Source organism: Passer domesticus, chromosome 18, assembly GCF_036417665.1.
Source record: "Passer domesticus isolate bPasDom1 chromosome 18, bPasDom1.hap1, whole genome shotgun sequence".
Taxonomy (NCBI): domain Eukaryota; kingdom Metazoa; phylum Chordata; class Aves; order Passeriformes; family Passeridae; genus Passer; species Passer domesticus.
The window spans coordinates 1,054,568-1,073,627 of record NC_087491.1 but is presented as its reverse complement, the minus strand read 5'-3'; the positions used below and the strand labels follow the sequence as shown (position 1 = coordinate 1,073,627).

General features: G+C 45.6%; 1 protein-coding gene across 1 annotated transcript; it reads right to left on the bottom strand.

Annotated features, from left to right (window-relative positions):
• Positions 1-4,259: 4,259 nt before the first annotated feature.
• On the bottom strand, positions 4,260-18,673 carry LOC135283096 (RNA polymerase II elongation factor ELL2-like). The gene is made up of 11 exons (XM_064393560.1): positions 18,645-18,673; positions 14,686-14,790; positions 13,694-13,947; positions 11,730-11,854; positions 11,508-11,598; positions 9,914-10,181; positions 8,919-9,172; positions 8,244-8,368; positions 7,741-7,831; positions 6,121-6,440; positions 4,260-4,837 (listed from the first exon to the last, which is right to left on the bottom strand). The coding sequence occupies exons 3-10, from the start codon at positions 13,877-13,879 to the stop codon at positions 6,375-6,377; spliced, it is 1,206 nt and encodes a 401-aa protein (XP_064249630.1). The 5' UTR covers positions 13,880-13,947; positions 14,686-14,790; positions 18,645-18,673; the 3' UTR covers positions 4,260-4,837; positions 6,121-6,374.
• Positions 18,674-19,060: the final 387 nt, after the last annotated feature.

The window sequence follows — 19,060 nt, the reverse complement described above, 5'->3', positions numbered from 1 at the left end:
GCTCTGCTGCCATCCTAAATCTGCGCTGCCCTTGCCCAGCCTGAGTGCAGGTGGGGCATGTGCTGGGCATGGCCGGGGATTTCCATGGCCCAAATCCTGCAGCATTTCCATCTGCTCCTGGCTTTGGGTAGCACAAATCTACACTTCTTTCAATTGAATCATTGCATTTATTGCAGATAGTTACACCTGCACTAGTAATGTACAAATATGCAAAAAACCCTTTAGTTTAAAAATGAATTTTTTTTAAATTGCTACACTTGTGCTGCCAATGTATGAACATGCAAATATCAATTGAAGTTTAAAATCTAATATTTGTGAGACTTGTGCTTTGTAAATATATACAAGTATCAACTTGTGCTTTGTAAATATATACAAATATCAACTTCAGTCAAAATAAATCGTTTATTGCAACTCTACCACTCACTATACACAAATATGAATTGAAGTTTAACAATTAAATTTTTTACATATTATTACAACTGTACAGCCCATATACAAATACAGGAATATCAATATCCCTCTCTAAAGAATCTCAGATCCAGAACTAAATAAATACAATTGTACAACTATGCAACTCCATATATATTTAAGTGGAAGTAAATACATATATATCCATAAGAATATATAGATGTAAATATGTATTACGTATTTCATTCCATATATGACTTATAATACACACATAACAAACATATCTATAAATATACAAATATCAATGGATCAATAAAAAATCCATACAACCCCAGCAATAGATCTAGACTGCTCCACAAGTGTACAAGTATGTAAATATAACTACAGATATAAACACATCAATATACATGCATCAATATAACAATATACATACATAAATACCTACACAAATATCAACCAATGTATGCAAATATCCCTACACTTGTAACTATCCAAGTCTAACTCTACCCATCCATAAACAGAACCAGATCAGGAGGGATTGCAGCCCCCCATGTTCCCAGGCTCTCCCTCGGTCTACTCCTCCCGGGCAGAGCAGCTCTCCTGCACAGGGACAGCAGATGGGACATGTGGGAAGCAAAGGGAACACTGAGTCAGTACGGGGACGTTTCCCTTGGCAGCAGCTGCACTTCCATCAGGGAAGAGGAAATCTCAGAGCCTCCACAGGAGGGTCAGAAGGAAAAGCAGCCGAGCGGGCCAGGCTGTGGTGAGCTGTTCACTTCTTTCAGGCATCCCAGTTGCTCTGGGGGAACTCCCTCGTGTCACGTTATTGAACCATCTCTGCACTTACCAAGACTGTGGCCCCCAGATCAAGCAGTATTTCTGTCTCCAGCTGCTTGCACCAATGACAGGGAATGTCCTCTGACAGCGCTGGGGCACAAAGTTACCTTCCACAGCTCATCTGATAGGGCCTTGCCCTTCCTCTGCTTCCTGTCTTTCTCCTTATCTTCCACTTGGAATTTTTGCAGCATTTCTTTTCCTTTCCCCTTATCAGTGCTAAAATGAATGTTTCTCTTCCAAACTTGAGTTTGTTCAGTGATCCTGTCAAGCATTTTCTCAGAAGCTTTTCTCATGGAATTGAGTGTTAATTTCAGCAATTTTGGTGATTTTCTGTGTGATTTATGCAAGTCTCCTGTTCATTATTGCACCACTTGGGAAGGTAGAAAGAGAAAAAGGATGTTTCTGTATGTCAGTCCACTAGTGGAATATTCATGGCTAGAGAGAGTGATTAGCTGCATTTTACATGTACTCCTAACCTGAAAGTGCAACAAGTAACTTGGGGAGAAATCAAAGCCAGATCTCTCCTTCTACCAGCCTGTATTCAAATGTAAAGTAAATAGAGCAGGGTGAGAATGTCAGTGCTCCATTAGTGCATCCATAGATTCCTGCTATGCCTGGGAACCTGATGCTCGGAGTCTTCCGCGTTTAGGGGAACTGCATTTCAGCGAACTGCATTTTTGCAAAGAGAGTCCCTGTTCACAGGTGCCAAAGGGAAGAGGGTCCCATGGAGAGTCGGCCGAGGAACGACACTCACAGCCCTTGTGGCTACATGCTGCTCCCCTTTGTTAAGCAACTTTGGCACATTTATCCTTCTCTAGACACTGTCTCACGCCACTAATGCTTCATGCTCCTTGATTCAGTAGCTGCATTCACACATGCATGTTAATTACTGATTGGCTGTCACACCATAAACATCTTTAGCTAAGGTGTGCCAAATTAGCAGCTCCCACGGTGTGCTTGGCATTTGGTTTCATCTGGGCACAATGCTCCTTCTTCCTTGATGTATCTGTTTGAGGACAGCACATGGTCTGTCTTGTTCTGGGGTCAGTACATGGTCTTCAGAGTAACTCTGTAAACTGCAGTCCAGGTTGTCCAATTCCCACAGGAGAATGTCATGGCCTCATTCAGCCAGGAATCCTTCTACAGTTTAGTAGACCCATTTTCTACATGGCCAGAGGCTTTTCCTTGTTACAAAAAACCCCCCAAAAACAAAAAGAAAAGAAAACAAAAAAAAACCAACCAAACAAAAAATAAATAATAAAAAAAAAACAACCCACAAAAAACCCCAAAAGAAAAGAAAAGAAAACAACAACAACAACAACAACAACAACAACAAAAAAAAAAAACCACACCAAAAAAACCACCTAAAGAATTACCTCAAGTAATAATAAAAGAAAAACTACTAAGATTAGGGATTCCTTGATTCCTTTTGAAATGTCATCAATAGAGATTCTCATTTCAGAGCTGAAACTGTACAAAAGTTATGTAAAACACTCCCAGTTGAATGGGACCTCCTCAGCCCATGGAGGTCATTCCCAGCTGCAAGGCTGAGAGAACAAATCAGAATCTAAAACCAGAAATGAATAAAAGTGACCAGGAAAACTCACTGATGTGGCCACCAGTGCTTCCCCTTGCTCTCTTGAGGTTCAGAATTCCAGTGGCTTCTAAAGAAAAAAGTGAGCCCATAGGAAATGCTCTATGGAAGGCACTACAAAGTTCCAATCCTTTCTGGAGAAAGTCTTATGATAGGAAATGATAATTTCAGTCCCATTTCATATCATCTTTGTGGAAAGTGCTCTCATCTTTCCACAAGTTTCTGCTGTGACCATCCCTGGTGTCTTTGGATACTCAGGCACTTCCTCATCAACCTGGGGACTGTGTCTTATGTCAGAAAGCACAGCAACAAGCCACCTAAAGAAAAGTGGAAAGGACCATTTGAAGTATTCCTAAGCACTCCTGCAGCATTAAAAGGGGATGGGATCAGTACATTGACACATCTGCCCCCAAGGGAAGCCAGCTCCAACACATAAGGGACTTGAGGGGGGATGATGATATAGAAGAGAATTTGAAGCCTCAATTTGTTAAAGCATGGAAATAAAACTTTCCAGTGCAGTGTAGAGTGAGTTAGAAGAAATCCCATCAAGGCAAAGATATGTCATGAAGGGGTAACTATGAAAAGTCCTCAGTGTCAGCCCACCCTGGGCAGCAGCACTCTGGCACGCTCTGTCAAGCAGCAGCAGCCAGCAGGCCCAGGGGAGGCACCCCAGCACAATTCACCCCATGCCCCCCACGGCAGCGTCCCTGGGGCTGCTGCACTGCAGAGCTGGAGGAGTACCCCTGAGCCAGGTAAAAATGGACCCAAGTCTCAGGGTTTAGGAGGTGACATTTTCTTCAACTTGGCTTGAAGGAGAGCAGAAGGGCAACAATGGCTCGGGTGTTCAATCACAAAACACCCCAAGGGCTCTCAGGTACAGGGACTCAACATCGTTGGCTTGGGGACAATGGAGGAATTTGTAGAATGCTCTGCAAGGAAGAAAGGGGCATTCCCAGCCACCTTTGTGTGTTCCCAAATATTATCCTCCCTCAGACAATTTCATATCCTTTCCCAAGAGAAGATTATGGTCTTGTTGCTAACATGTCCTCTTTTTCAGCTGAATAAATAAATGGCAGGAAATTTAGTAAAAGGACTAGACATCAAAGCCCCCATAGGTCTGTGCAGGAATCAACATCTGTGTCTCTCTAGATAGGTTGTGACTGACTAGTTTGGAGAAATCTACAAAACTTCAGGATAGCGATCCTGAAGGGACACTGGAACTGAATTTCTCTTTAAAACCCATTGAAGTACCTTGCCTCCAACACTTTTCCATGTCTTTTACAAAACCCTTACAGAGATCTGGATCTTCTCTGGCTCATGACAAGGTGAGGCCATGATTTACAAGCAGTCCTGAGAGCTGCTTTAGCTGACAGCTTAGAGCAGCCCATGTGCACTCCTCTGCAACCCTCCAAAACAAGGTCATTTGGGGTGGAGGTTGTCCTCTACGCTTTCCACCCCTTAAGGCAAAGATCTTAAATTAACAAGAAAATCAGAAAACAGGTGTATTCTTATAATAAAGAATTTCCATTTGCTACAATATTTTCTTAATAAGTGCACAATTTCATAATAGAGGTACTGGGCTTCCATTCTCTACTGATAAGTTTCATTCAGTGGACAGAGCTAAGTCTTGAAGAGAAGAATTGACCAGAAGAAAGACTCTCCAAATATGATAAAACTGACAATAAGAGAAGGAGTTAACAATAATGCAACTTTTTTATTGCTAAATTTCAAGACTAAATTCTCTAATTTTAGACTAACTAATCCTACATTTTTAACAAATAATCATCTCCTTATTACTAACTTGAAGAAACCTAAAAAGCTAATCTTTTAAAATAAAACAGCTGGAGCTCATAGATGTTCCTTTGCTGAAGCACAAGCCTGGTGCCAGGACTCCAGGGCTTGCTGCTTGCCAAATTCAGATACTCATTGCTGAATGTGGGACAGCTTTTTGTGGAGCTACTGGCACCTGCTCTTCATCTTGGAGTAGCTGCGGCTACCCTATGAAGGAGAAATCAAGAGAAAATCAGTGCGTGCCAACATTTCTGCAGAGTGTAGAATTTCATGACCTTTTCTACAAAATAGCCTTGAGGCACACTCAGCTAGTCCAGTCGATCTTTTGAGCTATTTTTCTCTGTGAGCCACCACCCTTGAGGGAGCTTTGCAAACTGAGGCTGTTATAATGCAGACCGAAAAACAAACTCTAGACAAGGCAGAAACTACAACAACAAAAACCCAAAGCACATCAGCTCCTCAGGAGGGCAAAACTCATTAATGCTCAAAGCCACCGATGGGAGTCAAACATTCTTCATTCCCTTCTCCCTCAAATTGACAGGTGTGAGGTTTATCAAGCTCATGATCAAATCCAAGATGAAGTGGCAATGAGAATAATAGATGCCACTTCCCAGCACTCTCACACCAATGCTTCTGATCCTATGGTCCTTAAGGTCTGGTTCTTATTGGATGACAAAGTCTCCCTCCACATGGAAATGAACATTTCAAAGCATCCTGAAATTAATATTTACAAGCCACACATCTTTAACAAGTTGAAATTCAGTACCAGGACAGACAACAACTTGTGCCAGGCATGCATCCCAGGCCAGCTACACCTGACTGGTGTGTTGGACAGGTTTGAAATCAAAACTACAGATGCCTTTCCACATTTTGGGAGGCACCAGAGAAGCAGTAGCCTGCACTACTGGCTTCTGCCCAGTGACATTTGCTGGCAAGAGCCCTGGCACAGGCCTCACTGCACTGCTGCCCTGCAGGGCCAGCCCTGCCCTCAGCCTGGCACGGAGCATCCCTGGCTGTATCCAGTGTGAGCCGGGGCCCTGCCGTGCTGCTCCAAAGGCCGCAGCTGCCCCAGAGCACCGGAGCTGCAGGAGGCCTGGCTGCCCCTGCCAACACCACTGCCCTGACACAAGATGCCAGCAATTTCCAGGGCTTTATACCACACACACACTTCTCCCTCCCCTCCTGCAGATGCCATGAGAGGATGCAGCAGCACTGCTGCAGCTGAGCCTGTGCAGCTGCACTGCAGGAAGGGAGGGCCCGCCCGTGCCTAACCCACCTCGGTGTTCGTCTCTGCACTTCCCCCCACCTGCCCATCTCCTCCTTTACCTTTCTATCTCCCTAGTTCACAGTTACTTTTAAATAATACCTGTAGCATTAACTCTGAAATATGGTCTTGCTTGCACCAAAATTCGGGCAGAAGCTTCTCTTAATAATCAAATTTTACTCCATCATTGTTCACATTGGAGTTAGGAAAAGCAGCACATTAATACCTTCATTGAAATCCAAGGGACACTACTGCTTCAGCCTCCCCAGTTCTCTTCACATCTTTTTAGACATGGTAGTCCTCTACACAAGTGCTGGCATTCTAGAACTCCAATATTTGTCTTTTTTTTGAACCTAAAGGGTGCAGGGGAAATGGAGCCCAGACTTGGAGACAGGGTGCTGGCTTTGACATCCCTGTAGAATGGGAAGCCAGCACCCAGGAAGAAGAGTGGCCACCAGCTGCTGCCTGGATGTAACTGGGCTACTGCTCAGTTCTCTGCTTCTTGCTCCTCACAGAACTGACAAAGCCAGAAGCCCAAGGCCGTATCTGCAACAACAACAAAATAATTCATTCTTCTATGATCACAATCAGGTTTTGCTCTCCATTCTAAAAAAGCAGCATCTGTGAATTGGCAAAGTTTTAAAATGCACTATTTTTAATTAAAAATAACTGTCAAACCTGGAAGACCTGCAGGTAAATATCTGCTCTGCTGCATTCCTACTTTCTCATCTTAGCACTTAGCAAGTCCTTCTCCAAGTCTACTGCTAAAAGGCTTTGGGAAGTAGACGCTCCCTTCAGCAGCTCCAGCAAAGCCTCCCCAAAATGGGGATGCCAGGTAACTTTTGTCTAGGTCCCAATTACTGCTTGCACACACCAGGAAAAGACTCAGCTTTTGCTATCAAACACCCACACAATTTATTACAGAGGAACCTGGCTGTTTTAGAGTTTTATGCGTTAAAAACAAGATTAATGGTTCACTATTACAACCCATGAGTACAGGATGGGATGGTTGGTTGTGAATTCTCATCAGGATGAACACAGACACCAGTCACATGTCCAGAAACTCTTGTGCATTTAGGTACAGCTGTCTTAAATCCAGCAGGCTCACCCACTCCGCAGACTCAAAAGCTGTTGGCTAACAAGCCTTTAAACTTGTAGAAGAGAGTTTCACAAGTGGTTACCAACGAGCCCTTGCTGTTGCTCAGGGCCCTTCAGTCATCTCTCAGCTCCTCCCAAGGAGCTTCTCAAAGGTGCTGCCTCATGAGCCACAACACACGGCCACAAGCTCCCCACAGGCACAGCAAACCTCAGGGCCGGGGATGGAGTAGAACAGGACAGCCGTGCTGTGCCCAGGCAGAGGGAGGGAGGAGAGAAATTAAGGCAGAGGAGGGAGTGAGGGAATAGCACCATTCTGTAGGTGCTGTGTTTTGTCCAGCCATGTGGATAGTGCAGAGCTGGGGTCAACAATAAGAGTGACAGAGAGACAGAAGGAGAAGAGAGCAAGAGGGCCCCATCTGCCCCAGCCTGGTGCAGCCTCTTATGCACAGGAGATTTCTCATGCAGTTCTGTCACACAAGCAGAGCCAGCCATTTGAGCCCTTCTCCAGGGAATGAGTTGAGGGTGGGGACTGAGCTCAAGTCTCCAGGCAGAGCAGAAAGTTGGATCAGGACAATGCTGCTCCACCCCTGCTGGATCCTCTCTTCTTATCACAACCTTGAGGTCACAGCAGTGTGTGGCAAAACATGCCCAGGCCTGGTCCTGCACATTCCCATCACAGCTTCTACATCACCAGCAAGTCTGCTAAAATTTACTGTACAATGCAGAATGTTAAAAATGCACAAAATACCTGAGCAGGTCTTGCTGGAGCATCTGTCTCAGAAGGCCTTGGAGATGTTGCTTGGCTGCTGCTGGTGGGGTTCTGAGATGGAGCTGATTTTCTGTATGGATGGTCCAAGAGTTCATGTTACAAAGCCTAAATATCAACTGTCATAGTTCTTTCCTTGCAGGGAAAACAGACCTTCAGTGTCAGGACTCAAGGGAAAAACATGAAGCAGAGTTGAGGGGGCTTTAGGCAGGATATCAGGAAAACATTCATGGCCCAGAGGGTGCTTGAGCACTGCAACAGGCTCCCCAGTCCAGTGGTCACTGCAGAAAGAGCTCAAGAACAGTTTGAACAACTCTCTTGGGCACAGGGTGTGATTCTTGTGGTGTCTGTGCAGGGCCAGGAGTTGGATTCCATGACCCTGATGGGCCTCTGCTGGTGCAGCATATTCTAAGAATCTAGGCTTTATTTCCCAGGGCTTTTTTTTCTGAAAAGGTTCTTTTCCTTCCCCAAGAGACTGAACTTACCCAGAAAGTATTAACTTCAAACTCTTTCTTTCGATTTTACTGTAGCCAGGCCAATCAGTCTGAAGGGTTTGAAATAGATGTTCCTTCAGACTGAAGGAATTCTCCTTTGCATTCAGGTTGGCTACCTACAGGCAGAGGTTCAGGAAAACAAATCTTCATTACACCTATATGCAAACTTCAGAAATCTAAAGGAGCTACTTCAGCTGGGATGGCAGAACATGGCTCTCATTATGTTGTGAATGTCTTCAGGTGAAAAAGCCCTGCCACTGCCCTGGGCAAACACAGCAACAAACTTTGCAGGTTCAGGAAATGAGTTCTTAAAAGTCACCCTGCGATCAACTGAAACTGTATCCATGTTGAATTTGAGTCCTTTGCCTAGGCTCCAAAACTATTTTTCTTAGCTAAAGAGGAGATAATCCTATTTAATATAATAATGCTTGCATAATTCAGCAACAGCCTAGGTGCTTGGGGAATATTTAAAAAGGAAAGAAGGAGCTACTGAATCTTTCCATGGGTGTGCCTCTGATGAAAGCCTATCAGGAAGAAATACCAGTGGAACTTATCTTAAAGGAGTATTTGAAAAGTCTCTAATTTGAACAGGTGAGGAAGTAGTAAAATTATGAACAGCAGAATAGCATGATGGAAGAATTGCTGGCACAAGCTCCACAATCTCACCTGCTGAAGGATCTTTCCAAGGGAGTCCTTGTCCTTTGGCCTGACTCCATCTCTCTGCAGCCGAGCAAGTAACTCTGGCTCCTTGTAATCCCTCAGAGCAAGCAGATGAATCACCCTGTCCCTGTAGGGTCGGCCGTAAACAGCAGCGCAGCCGCTCCAGTCAATGTCTGCAAGTCTCACAGGCGCCATCCTCTTCTTCTCAGCCACAGGACCTGGATTGTTCTGTTGGGCTCCTCTGACCCCTGCTTCTTCTCCTAAAGTGAGGGCAAACCAGAAACAAAGAATTCAAATTGCAGGTTTGCAGAAGGCAAGGTAGTTGATTCAAAAGGATGCACCAAGAATGTTCAACCTCTATTGCTGGGCATTTACAGATCTGAAAGAATCCAAATAGTAAAGCATTAAAAAGAAAGAGGCAGTAAAATGCCTGGTAAAGGAATAATACTAGATGGGAGGTTTTAATGAAAAATTCTTTTTAGGCATGGTGCTTTTATATGATTTCCCCAGTTTGTAAGCTCAAGCAGTGAGCTATGTCAAGAATGGCATGGACAGTGGGAATATGTGCACTCTCAGCAAGTTTGCCAGCACCAGAGGCATAGGATGCCATCCAGAGGGACCAGGACAAGCTTGGGAAGTGGGGCCCTGGGAATCTCATGTGGTTCAACAAGACCAAGTGCCAAGTGCTGCATCTTTGGGGTTGGGACATGCCCTGGCACTGCAGCATGCTTGGGGATGAAGTTGGGGAGGACTTGGAGGTGCTGGTGGATGAGAGGCTGGATATGACTAAGAAACCATACAGATATCCAGTAAAAAAATGAAATGGAAGCATATCTGAAAGGGGTCCATCAGTTTAATACCCTTTGCACTTGGATTGTGTGACTCCTTTTCTGCCTGGGTCCTGAGCTCTCTGCTCTTCTCTTTGGCTTTCATCATGGCAAGCATTTCATAAAAATCCAAAGGATGGGATTTTTTTACCCTCTCTCATTCTGTTTACTCACCTCTGGTCTTGGGAGTCTTCCCCTGCACCCTGGCAGACACTGGGAATCCAGAATGTGTCTGAACCTTATTCTTCTGTTGTACTTCAGGGGTGGAGATGGAAATGGATCTGACACTTGGAGACAGCTTCAAAATTGAACAGGATGTGGAAGGCAGGTCCAAGAAAGGCAAGTGGCCACCAGCTGCTGGCTGGACATCACTGGGCTCTTGGTCAATCCTCTGCTTCTTGCCCATCACAGGATTGAGAAAGTCAGAAGCCAGAGGCCGTTTCTGCAAAGATGATCCCAATTAGTTTTGCTTCCATTCTGGAAAAGCAGCATTTCTGAACTGGCAATGGTTGAAAACACACCTTTCTTACCTAAAACAGCCTGTCAAACAAGGAGTGCTGCAGCTAAATATGTTCTCTATTTCATCCCTATTTTCTCACCCCAGTATTCAGCAAGTCTTTCTCCTAGTCTGTAGCTCAAAGGCTTTGGGAGAAAGACACTCCCTTCAGCACCTCTATCAAAGGCTTCCCCAAAATGGGGAGCTCAGGTTGGTTTTATCTTGCTCCCTGTTTCTCCTTAGACACACCAGGAAAACACTCAGCTCTTGCTGTCACACACCCACACAATTCCCCAAAGCAGCCCCAAGGAGCCACCGGTGCGGTGCCGATCGCAGCGCATCCAAAGCAGAGATGATAACAACAGAGAGAAGCCCCAGTCTGGCTGCAGGTCTCATTCCTGCTGTTCTCCAGAGGAAACCCTGGATCACAGCCTCTTTCCTACCGAGCAAACACTGCTCCTATCTGTGCACATCAGCAGCTCAGAGCAGAAGTGCCAGACATGGCTCCGTGCCTGCCTGCTGACAGAAATCCTGTGGGAAAGGAGGCAGGACATAAGAGGATGCTGGGCCCTGCAACATTTCCTGCTCTGGCTGGGAAAAGATTAGGGAAAAACAGAGCTGTGTTCTCCCTCCTCTATTTAAAGAGTATTTTTAATCTTTAGGAAACTAAGCTTTCATGCAGTGTTTTCCAAGATTCTTTCAAAAGGTTTGCCTTGCGCTCTTGTATTGGTAAGAAAACAGACCATGCTCTGATTTTAAGCCTGACAAATCCGAGCTATTCCCTGATGATTCAGAGTCCCCATCTCTCCCATGGGATAGTTGAATCAAAATGGGAGCCTAAATGCTGCTTAGGACAGAAAAACAAGTTTCCTACAAATGCCTCACTACTGGAATTTGTCCTTATTCTAGACTTCCCTAAGATTTCTCTTCAAACAGTAGCACTGGCATGACCGTGCATGTTTTAAGTACTATAACTGCCATATCTTCAAGAACCCTGCACAGACACAGCCAGGTACCAAAAACATGTCCACATCTTGTCCTTAGCAGAGTTTCCTATGCACCATGAGAAACAAGTCATGTGTGCAAGCTTGTTACAGGTTTTGACATTGCAACCATCTGGAAATCTATACAGGAATCCCATTGGAAGTACACGCCTCAGGTTCATACAATATAAAGAGAGCACTACTGCTTCATATCACAGCTTGGGCACCAGGAGCAAGTGGGATAAAACATCATTCATAGTAGAGAATGTTTAAAAAATTCACAAAATACCTGAGCAGTTCTGGGTGGAGTATCTCCTTCAGAAGGTCCCAGAGATGGTGACTGGCTGGTGCTGGTGGCATTCGGAGATGGAGTTGGTTTTCTGTAAGGATGGTCCAACATTTCAGGTTACAAAGCAAAACTATCAACGATCATCGTTCTTTTCTCACAGGGAAAACAGACCTTCATTTCCCAGAGGGTTTTTGAAATGGTTGTTGTCCTGACTGAACTTACTGAGAAAGGGTCACCTCCAATGTCTGTCTATCTCTTTCAGTGTAGCCAGGCCAATCTTCCTGGATGTCTTTAAAGAAATGTTCCTTCAGGCTGAAAGAATTCTCATTTGCATCCAGGTTGGCTACCTAAGGACAGACATTTAAAACATAAATGTTCATTTCACCTAAAGGCAGACTACAGATGTCAAACTGGTACTGCAAAGCTAAAGCAAAGCTGAAAAGAAATCATGCAACAGTTTTCCTGGACTTCTGTTCAATGTGAAGAACAATGCAGCTGACATGTGAGAGGCAACAATATTTAAGAGGTGTGGTCCATTTGGGCTCTAGAAATTGGGAGGTAAGTAAATGCCAAAGTGCTGCAAGCATGGAGGAAATGGATGCTATGAAAACCTCTCCCTGCAGCAGGGATCCAGGTTTTTTGGTTATTAACACAGCTTTGAGAGTCAAAGTCCCCTATGCCAGAACTCTCAATCTTCACCATTTGAAAAACAAGCAGAGGCCAGGCTTTTCCTTTCTGTTTCCTTTTCTTTTGAGTAAGACCTGAAGAATATCATCTCCATGGGCAAATCCATATTTTTCCACCCTCAGGAGGACACTGGCTACCCTCTTGTTTCACCCAGCTGCCTTGCCATGGCAGAGCACAGCCTGGGCCTCTAATGGGGCATGCTTTCACCATCCCGTGAAGCTCCACAGGATGCTGGCATTTGTCTCTGCAAACAGAACTGCTTTTCTTTCTGAAGTGCTTGCTCAGAGGAAACTACAGCTTCCTATGGAACACTGGTAGGACATAACCTACCTAGAGCTACACTTCAACAGCTAAAAATTAACCAAGATTGGAATTCACCTCTTAAAAGCACAACTAAGGCTGTGTTGGAAGAGAAGGAAAGCTGTGAGTGTAAAAGCTCAGCAAGTTCACCTTACTGGTTTGTCATCTATACCCAAAAACAATGCCACCTGCTTTGAAGCTAAGAAAAATGTGAATGATAGTTTTCAGGATGAAGTGCTGTTCACACAGCCCTTTCAGAATGCAAACCAGTACCTTGAGGCAGTTCAAAGAAACTACTTCTTCAAAACCTCCTTAAACATTGACAAGAAAAAAGGGAAAGGTGAAAAATTTTTCACCTCTTACCCTCTAAGGAGCTGAGCTTTGAAATCCTATAATCCATTCTTTCATAGCTAAAAAGGAAATATTGTTACATGATATGCTATTTAATGTTTGCATAATTCAGCAACAGCCTACATGGACGGGGAATATTCAAAAAGGAAGGAAACAGCCACTGAATCCTTCCATCAATGCATATTGTAGAAATGATAATATATAAAGAAATGAAATACCAGTGGAACTGAAAGAACAACTGGAAAAGTCACTGAATAATAATAGGTGCCAAGGACATTGAAGACTCGATCACACAACAGCAAAGAACCCCTGTGCTCAAAGCTGGGAACCATCTCTATCATGGAGGATTTGCCTGGAACACCCTCCCCTGGAAAGCAATCCCCACAGATCCCAGCAGCAGCCAAGTACCATTGAGTGCCACCAAACCCTTCAAGTGAAATACTGCCCTAGGCAGCTACCAAAATTCTCTCCTCTGGAACTTGTCCCAGGATATTTTAAGGACCTCAGCTAAGCGTTTCATCCAGTTGAGACTTTCACCCTCTGAAGTTCCGCCATGAAGCAGTTAAAGAGTGCAAGGAAAAGAGAGGATTAAAAAAAGGTACGAGAAGCAAGAACATTACAAAAAATTTATCATTGCCAACAATTCTAGAAAAATACAACAATGCCTCCCAAGTTTGGAAGGTTTCTTTCTTTCCTCACATGGGCTTGCCGTTGGGGGGAAACTGGGTAAAGCTGATGGAAAAATCTAAACCAGGAGCATTTCCTAAGCCTCTCATTAGTTTCTAATTGAAACCCTGAAGTAAGACAGCTGAGAGTTAGCATTGCCGGCAGCGACTCCAGGATCTCACCTCCTGAAGGATCTTTCCAAGAGATTCCTTGTCCTTTTCCACAACTCCCTCTCTCTCTAAGCAGGAAAGTAGCTCTGGCTTCTTGTAATTTTTCAGAGCCAGTAAATGAATCACCCGGTCTCTGATGGGTCGTTGGGAAACAGTCCTGGAAAGTCTCCGGAAGAATTTAGCAGGGTTTGTGGGCATCGTTCTCTTCCTCTCAGGCACAAGATCTGGAGAGCTGCATGGGGCTCTCCTGAGCTCTGGTATTTTCACTTCAGTAAAGGAAAAACAGAAAAAGAGTTGTCAAATGGGGGGTTGGGAGAAGGCAAGGAAGTTGATTCAAAAGGATGTACCGAGACTGCTGAAACTCTGATTGTTCAGCATTTATAGATCAGTTTTAAGAATCCAAACAGTAAAGCATTAGGAAGAAACATTCCTTAAAAATACCTGTTAAAGGAATGCTATTGGAGGGATGGTATTTATGAAAAATTACTTTTATGCTTGGTGCTTTTATATGATTTCCCCAGTTTGTAAGCTCAAGCAGTGAGCTATGTCAAGAATGACATGGACAGTTGGATTAAATGCACCTTCGGCAAGTTTGCCAGCACCAGAGGCATGGGATGCCATCCAGAGGGACAAGGAGAACCTTGGTAAGTAGGGCCCTGGGAAGCTCATGTGGTTCAACAAGGCCAAGTGCCAAGTGCTGCATCTTTGGGGTTGGGACATGCCCTGGCACTGAGGCACGCTTGGGGATGAAGGTGGGGAGGACTTGCAGGTGCTGGTGGATGAGAGGCCGGGCATGAGCTGGCACCGTTTGCCGGCAGTCCAGAAAGGCAACCGTGTGCTGGGCTGCACCAGGGGAAGCGTGGCCAGCAGGTCGAGGGAGGGGATATGACACACCAGGCACTGCTTTGAAACCAGGAACTCGTGCTTGGTGTCTGATGGAGACTCTGACTCCTGGTGAGAAATCCGGGAGCTTTGTGTCTTCCATCGCACACACAGAGACTGACCTTTCTTTACACGCTCCTTCAATCTTTCAATGTAGGTCAAACTTTTAATGCCTTTCTCCACTTCCTGTTCCTTGGACCATGCCTCTCCGATATTTGCCTGCAAACCTAATGACACAAACATCACACACTTCAATTACTTAGAACAAGGTAAACATGCCAGTTATTGAGTGGGGGCACTGCTGGTGTTTTGAGAAGTTCAATCTGATGTAGGTACAGAAACTTCCCACAGCATTCAAGCAAAAGACCTCCCAAAATGATACCCCTGAATGACTTCTAATGAAAATTACCTGAAACCATAACCAAGCATCAAGATGAAAAGTAGGTAAGAGTTCTTCACCACAGGATGGTCAGGCATTGGGACAGGCTCCCTTAGTGGGCTCATGGCACCAACTCCAGCAGAGCTCATGAAGTATTTGGACAAGGTCCACAGGCACCTGGTGTGATTCTTGGGGACAGAGCTGCACTTGCGTGTCCTTGTGGATCCCTTCCAAATCGCATATTCTCTGATTCTGTGACAAACACCAGTCCCAAACTGATACTGCATGGAGCATGTTGCAAAGGCACGCTCTACCCTACCAGCAACCAGACTTGTCTCACCTGAGATTCTCTGTGCCAGCCCAAAGCAGAAGTGGCCCCAAGTTCCACAATTGTCTCACTACTGCCAGCCCTCAGACCCCAGTTACTGAATGTTAAATATTCCCTTCGGATCTATGTAGACCACCTCCAAGAATCACACAAATCTTCAGTCACATGTGAAACAGAATGTCCCGAATGAGAAATTCAGAAGTTTAGTGCTGTCTCTCCAAAAAGCCACCAAGGGTGCTGCCTTAAAATGCTCTGCACTAAGCTAAGGCAGAGCAAGAGCTGCACATGCAGGGGCAGGGATGTCCCTACAGGCAGGTGACCACAGCCACAGCCAGGTGAGAGCCTGTTTTTCTCAGGGTAGCTGGCTGTACCTGGCTCAGCTCACCGCTGCAGCAGCACCACGGAGTGGCTGCAAGGGGAATGTGCACCTGGTGTCTGCCTGGAGCCAGGCTCCTTGGGGAAACAGCACTCAGAACAGGTTAACAACAAATGGCAGCCCCTAAGCACATTATGCTTTGTGGGAAGTGATGGAATCCGCTGGGAAGATGACTTCAATGCCTTCCTTCCAATTTCCTTGAAAAGAACCCCACACAGTAATATGACAACACTGACTTATTAATGACTAAGACAAAAAAAATTAAATCAAGCATGGTTCTCCACAATGACTTTATTGAAATTCTCTATGCGACTTCCTCTCAGTCATTTTTATTTCAATTTGCAATTAATTCTTATGGATAGGCACTATGCCTAGGTACTCCAAAATCTAGTCGTAAATCCAAAACATTAGCTACCACAACTGTGAATTTAAGTGCATATGGTGGTCCAAATCTTGACCTCCATGCTCCAAATTCCAGCCCATCAAGCAGTATGGGAACAAGGAAGGACTGGCAGGCTTTCTCAGGGGAAAACAAACCAGTGCCTGAATGCACTGACAAGACAATGCAAGGCTGACCTGAGCCCAAATCACCTCCAGCTGAGAGCTCTGAACACAAGACATCCCCTGTCCCAAGAATATGCTGCAAAAATGAATTGCCATGTTGAAAATCTTACAGACATTGAGCAAAATATGAAAGGCAGCCATACCTCCAAGTGGGTTATACAATTTGACATCCTGCACACTTCCATTGTGCGACACCTCGCTGGCATTTGGCTAAAAGGAAGAAGAAATTTTCTGCAAAATCTTCAGCCTACTCTCCATTACTGCTGATTAACTACGCCCTTCATTTTAAACAAGAGCTGCACTTGCAAAGGTTTGCTGTCCCATCACTCAAAAGGGCTGCTTTGACGCAGTTCTCCCTCTGAAAGCAGCCAGCTACAAAAGTGCCCTGAGAGAGCAACCCTCACTTAGCCCCTAATGCAGCCAAGCCTTCAAGCAGCAAGTCATCCTTTCCCAATTGCTGGAATTTAGAGGCACAGGCTTCCCTTGAAATCAAGTGCCTGAGTACAGTTGAACTGGTCAGTGCTCAGCTAACAATCCAGGTGAGAATGGTTCACAAAAAGATTAAGAATTCGGGGCAGGACCTGACACTGGGATTTATCTGGCACTATGGAAGTACATCCTGGAGTCAGCTCCAAGAAGAATTTCACCTGCATGAGGTGAATTTCGACTCTCAAGAGGCATGAAAACCCTTTCTCTTTTCCTCAGCTCTAGATGCAATTTTGAATAGATGTGAAGTGGAAACAGTTTCTCCTTGGTAAGACAGATATACCAAAATTGGAGTTACTTGGCTGATCTAATAATTTAGTACAAATTGTGTCACATTCCAGTGGAGTTTAAAAATCTGTAAAATCTTTTTAAGCCTAAGTACATTTTTTAACAAAAACAACTGCTGCCATCCAACTGCTTCATTCTGAAGGCACAACTGGCTGAGATAAAATCTAAAAAGTTATGATAAATGGACTGGAAAATGTGGACTAATTAGCATGAGAAAGGAGACATCAATCCCAAATAGAGGATACCATATTACTTAGTGAAACTGAAATTTAGAACCAATGAAAGTTAATTTCTATGTTTGCTAAAACTGTATCAAAGAGTGGAAAAGCATTGAAAATGATGTGCATGTGGCTGGAGTTCTCCACTAGGCATCACAGCTGGGAAAATACTAATACCTCCTCCTAATACTAGAAAATACTGGCAGAGAGTTTCCTTTACCCTGACATGTTCGGTGAGTGCAGTACAAACGTGGAACAATGAGAAATCCATGCATTTTGGCCAAGAGCCATGCCCAGGCATGAATTTCCCAAGTGTCCCAGCATGGAGAACATGTGACTTTCACTGGCACCTCCTCAGTGTCACCCCTGAGTGCCACATCCATCAGAGAACCTCCCACTTCCTCTGGCACCTCCTGCGGGTCATCCCTGTGCGTGGCTCCCACCCGGGCAGCTGCTCCAAGGGGCCCTGGAGCAGCCGTGGGGCCCCAGCCCTGCCCAACAGGTCCCGCGGGCTCAGCAGCACCTGACACCAACACCATGGCCAAGCCCCCACCCGCTGCCAGCCCGCAGAGCCCCACAGCTGCCCCTCACCTCTTGGTCCTGGGGCCTCTGGGTCACCCTGACGGGCACGGCAGTGCTGCTGGGGGCCCTGCGGGATGCAGCGCGCGCTGGGGCCCTGCAGAACACACTGGATCCTGCCCAGGCCCGTAGCTCTGCCATCCCGCTCTGCCTCGGCTGCTCCCGCTGCCACAGACACTGATCCTGCTGCAAAGTCTGCAAAATGCAAAATCCTTCTTGGGAAAATGTGTTCGTGGATGTTTGGCCTTGGTGGCTTTCCAGGCTTGTCAAGAAGAAGGGAGATCACCCCCATGAAAAAAGAAGCAGCCACCAAGCTCAAAGGGATGGCCCGGCCTTTGAAAGGCAGGTTACTTGTTGGCTCAATTGCCTTGGTGAGGTGTAGGGCTTGACAGCCTTCAGTGACCTCAGACACAGGGGAGGTTAGCAAGGCTTGGGAAGAAGGATGCACCTCTGATGGTGGACACAAAGAATGCCGGATTTATGGGCACAAGGACACATGGCAGAAGCCCCGAGAAAAGGAACAAACTGATGAAGCCAACGCAGCAACTGTGCTGCATCAGCTGTGACAGGGTAAAAGGCCATTCCAGCAGAGGCAGACCATGGCCACCCACTCCAGAAACATCTCACTGTGAATAAGGGGGAGACTGAGCATGCAGACTATTGACCATCAGAAGTGAGAGGAAATTACCTAACAGTAGACACTACACTAATTATGAAAATAACTAGGAGACTTGCAGTAAATGAACACTAATTCCTTTCTTTGCTCAACTGTATAAATACTAAGACACTCTGGTTCTTGTGGTGCTGGCTTTGTGAATTTGCCCCTCAGCCCCCCTTTTCTGCCCAGAGCTGTAAATAATTACCTCCACTCAGTGTGTGGATCAGCCTCTTGAACAACGAGTGCTGGAACCACCAAATCTGGAACAACACTCGCCGTCGCTCTTACACCTCCGCTCTGGCTGCAGCCGCCGAAGGGTCTGAGCGGTCCTGCCGTGTGCCGGTGACAATGGCCACGTGTCCTTGGAAACGGGGAGTTCCATGTTCCAGGCTGGGCGGGATGTCACTGAGGAGCGGGATGCGTCACAGTTGGGGCAGAGGGAATTCACAATGGGCACTGGTGGGGAATGCCCTGCCCTGGCCCACGACTGACTCAGCCCATTTCCAAGTGCAGAAAGGGGCACTCCACCAACCCCAGGTGCTGCAGCTGTGCAAACCAGGCCTAGTGAAGGGTTTCTGCACTAAAGTGCTGTACTTGGGTCTCTCGGAGGCGAAGGAGCAG

Bases quoted from the DNA above. Each gene is read 5' to 3' on its own strand.
- LOC135283096 (XM_064393560.1), bottom strand. From the start codon at position 13,879: ATGCCCACAAACCCTGCTAAATTCTTCCGGAGACTTTCCAGGACTGTT. The intron at 11,855-13,693 runs GTGAGATCCTGG...GTCTGTCCTTAG, and splicing joins TTGGAAAGATCCTTCAGGAG to GTAGCCAACCTGGATGCAAA. The intron at 6,441-7,740 runs GTATTTTGTGCA...TTGTTGTTGCAG, and splicing joins CTCCAGCAAGACCTGCTCAG to ATACGGCCTTGGGCTTCTGG.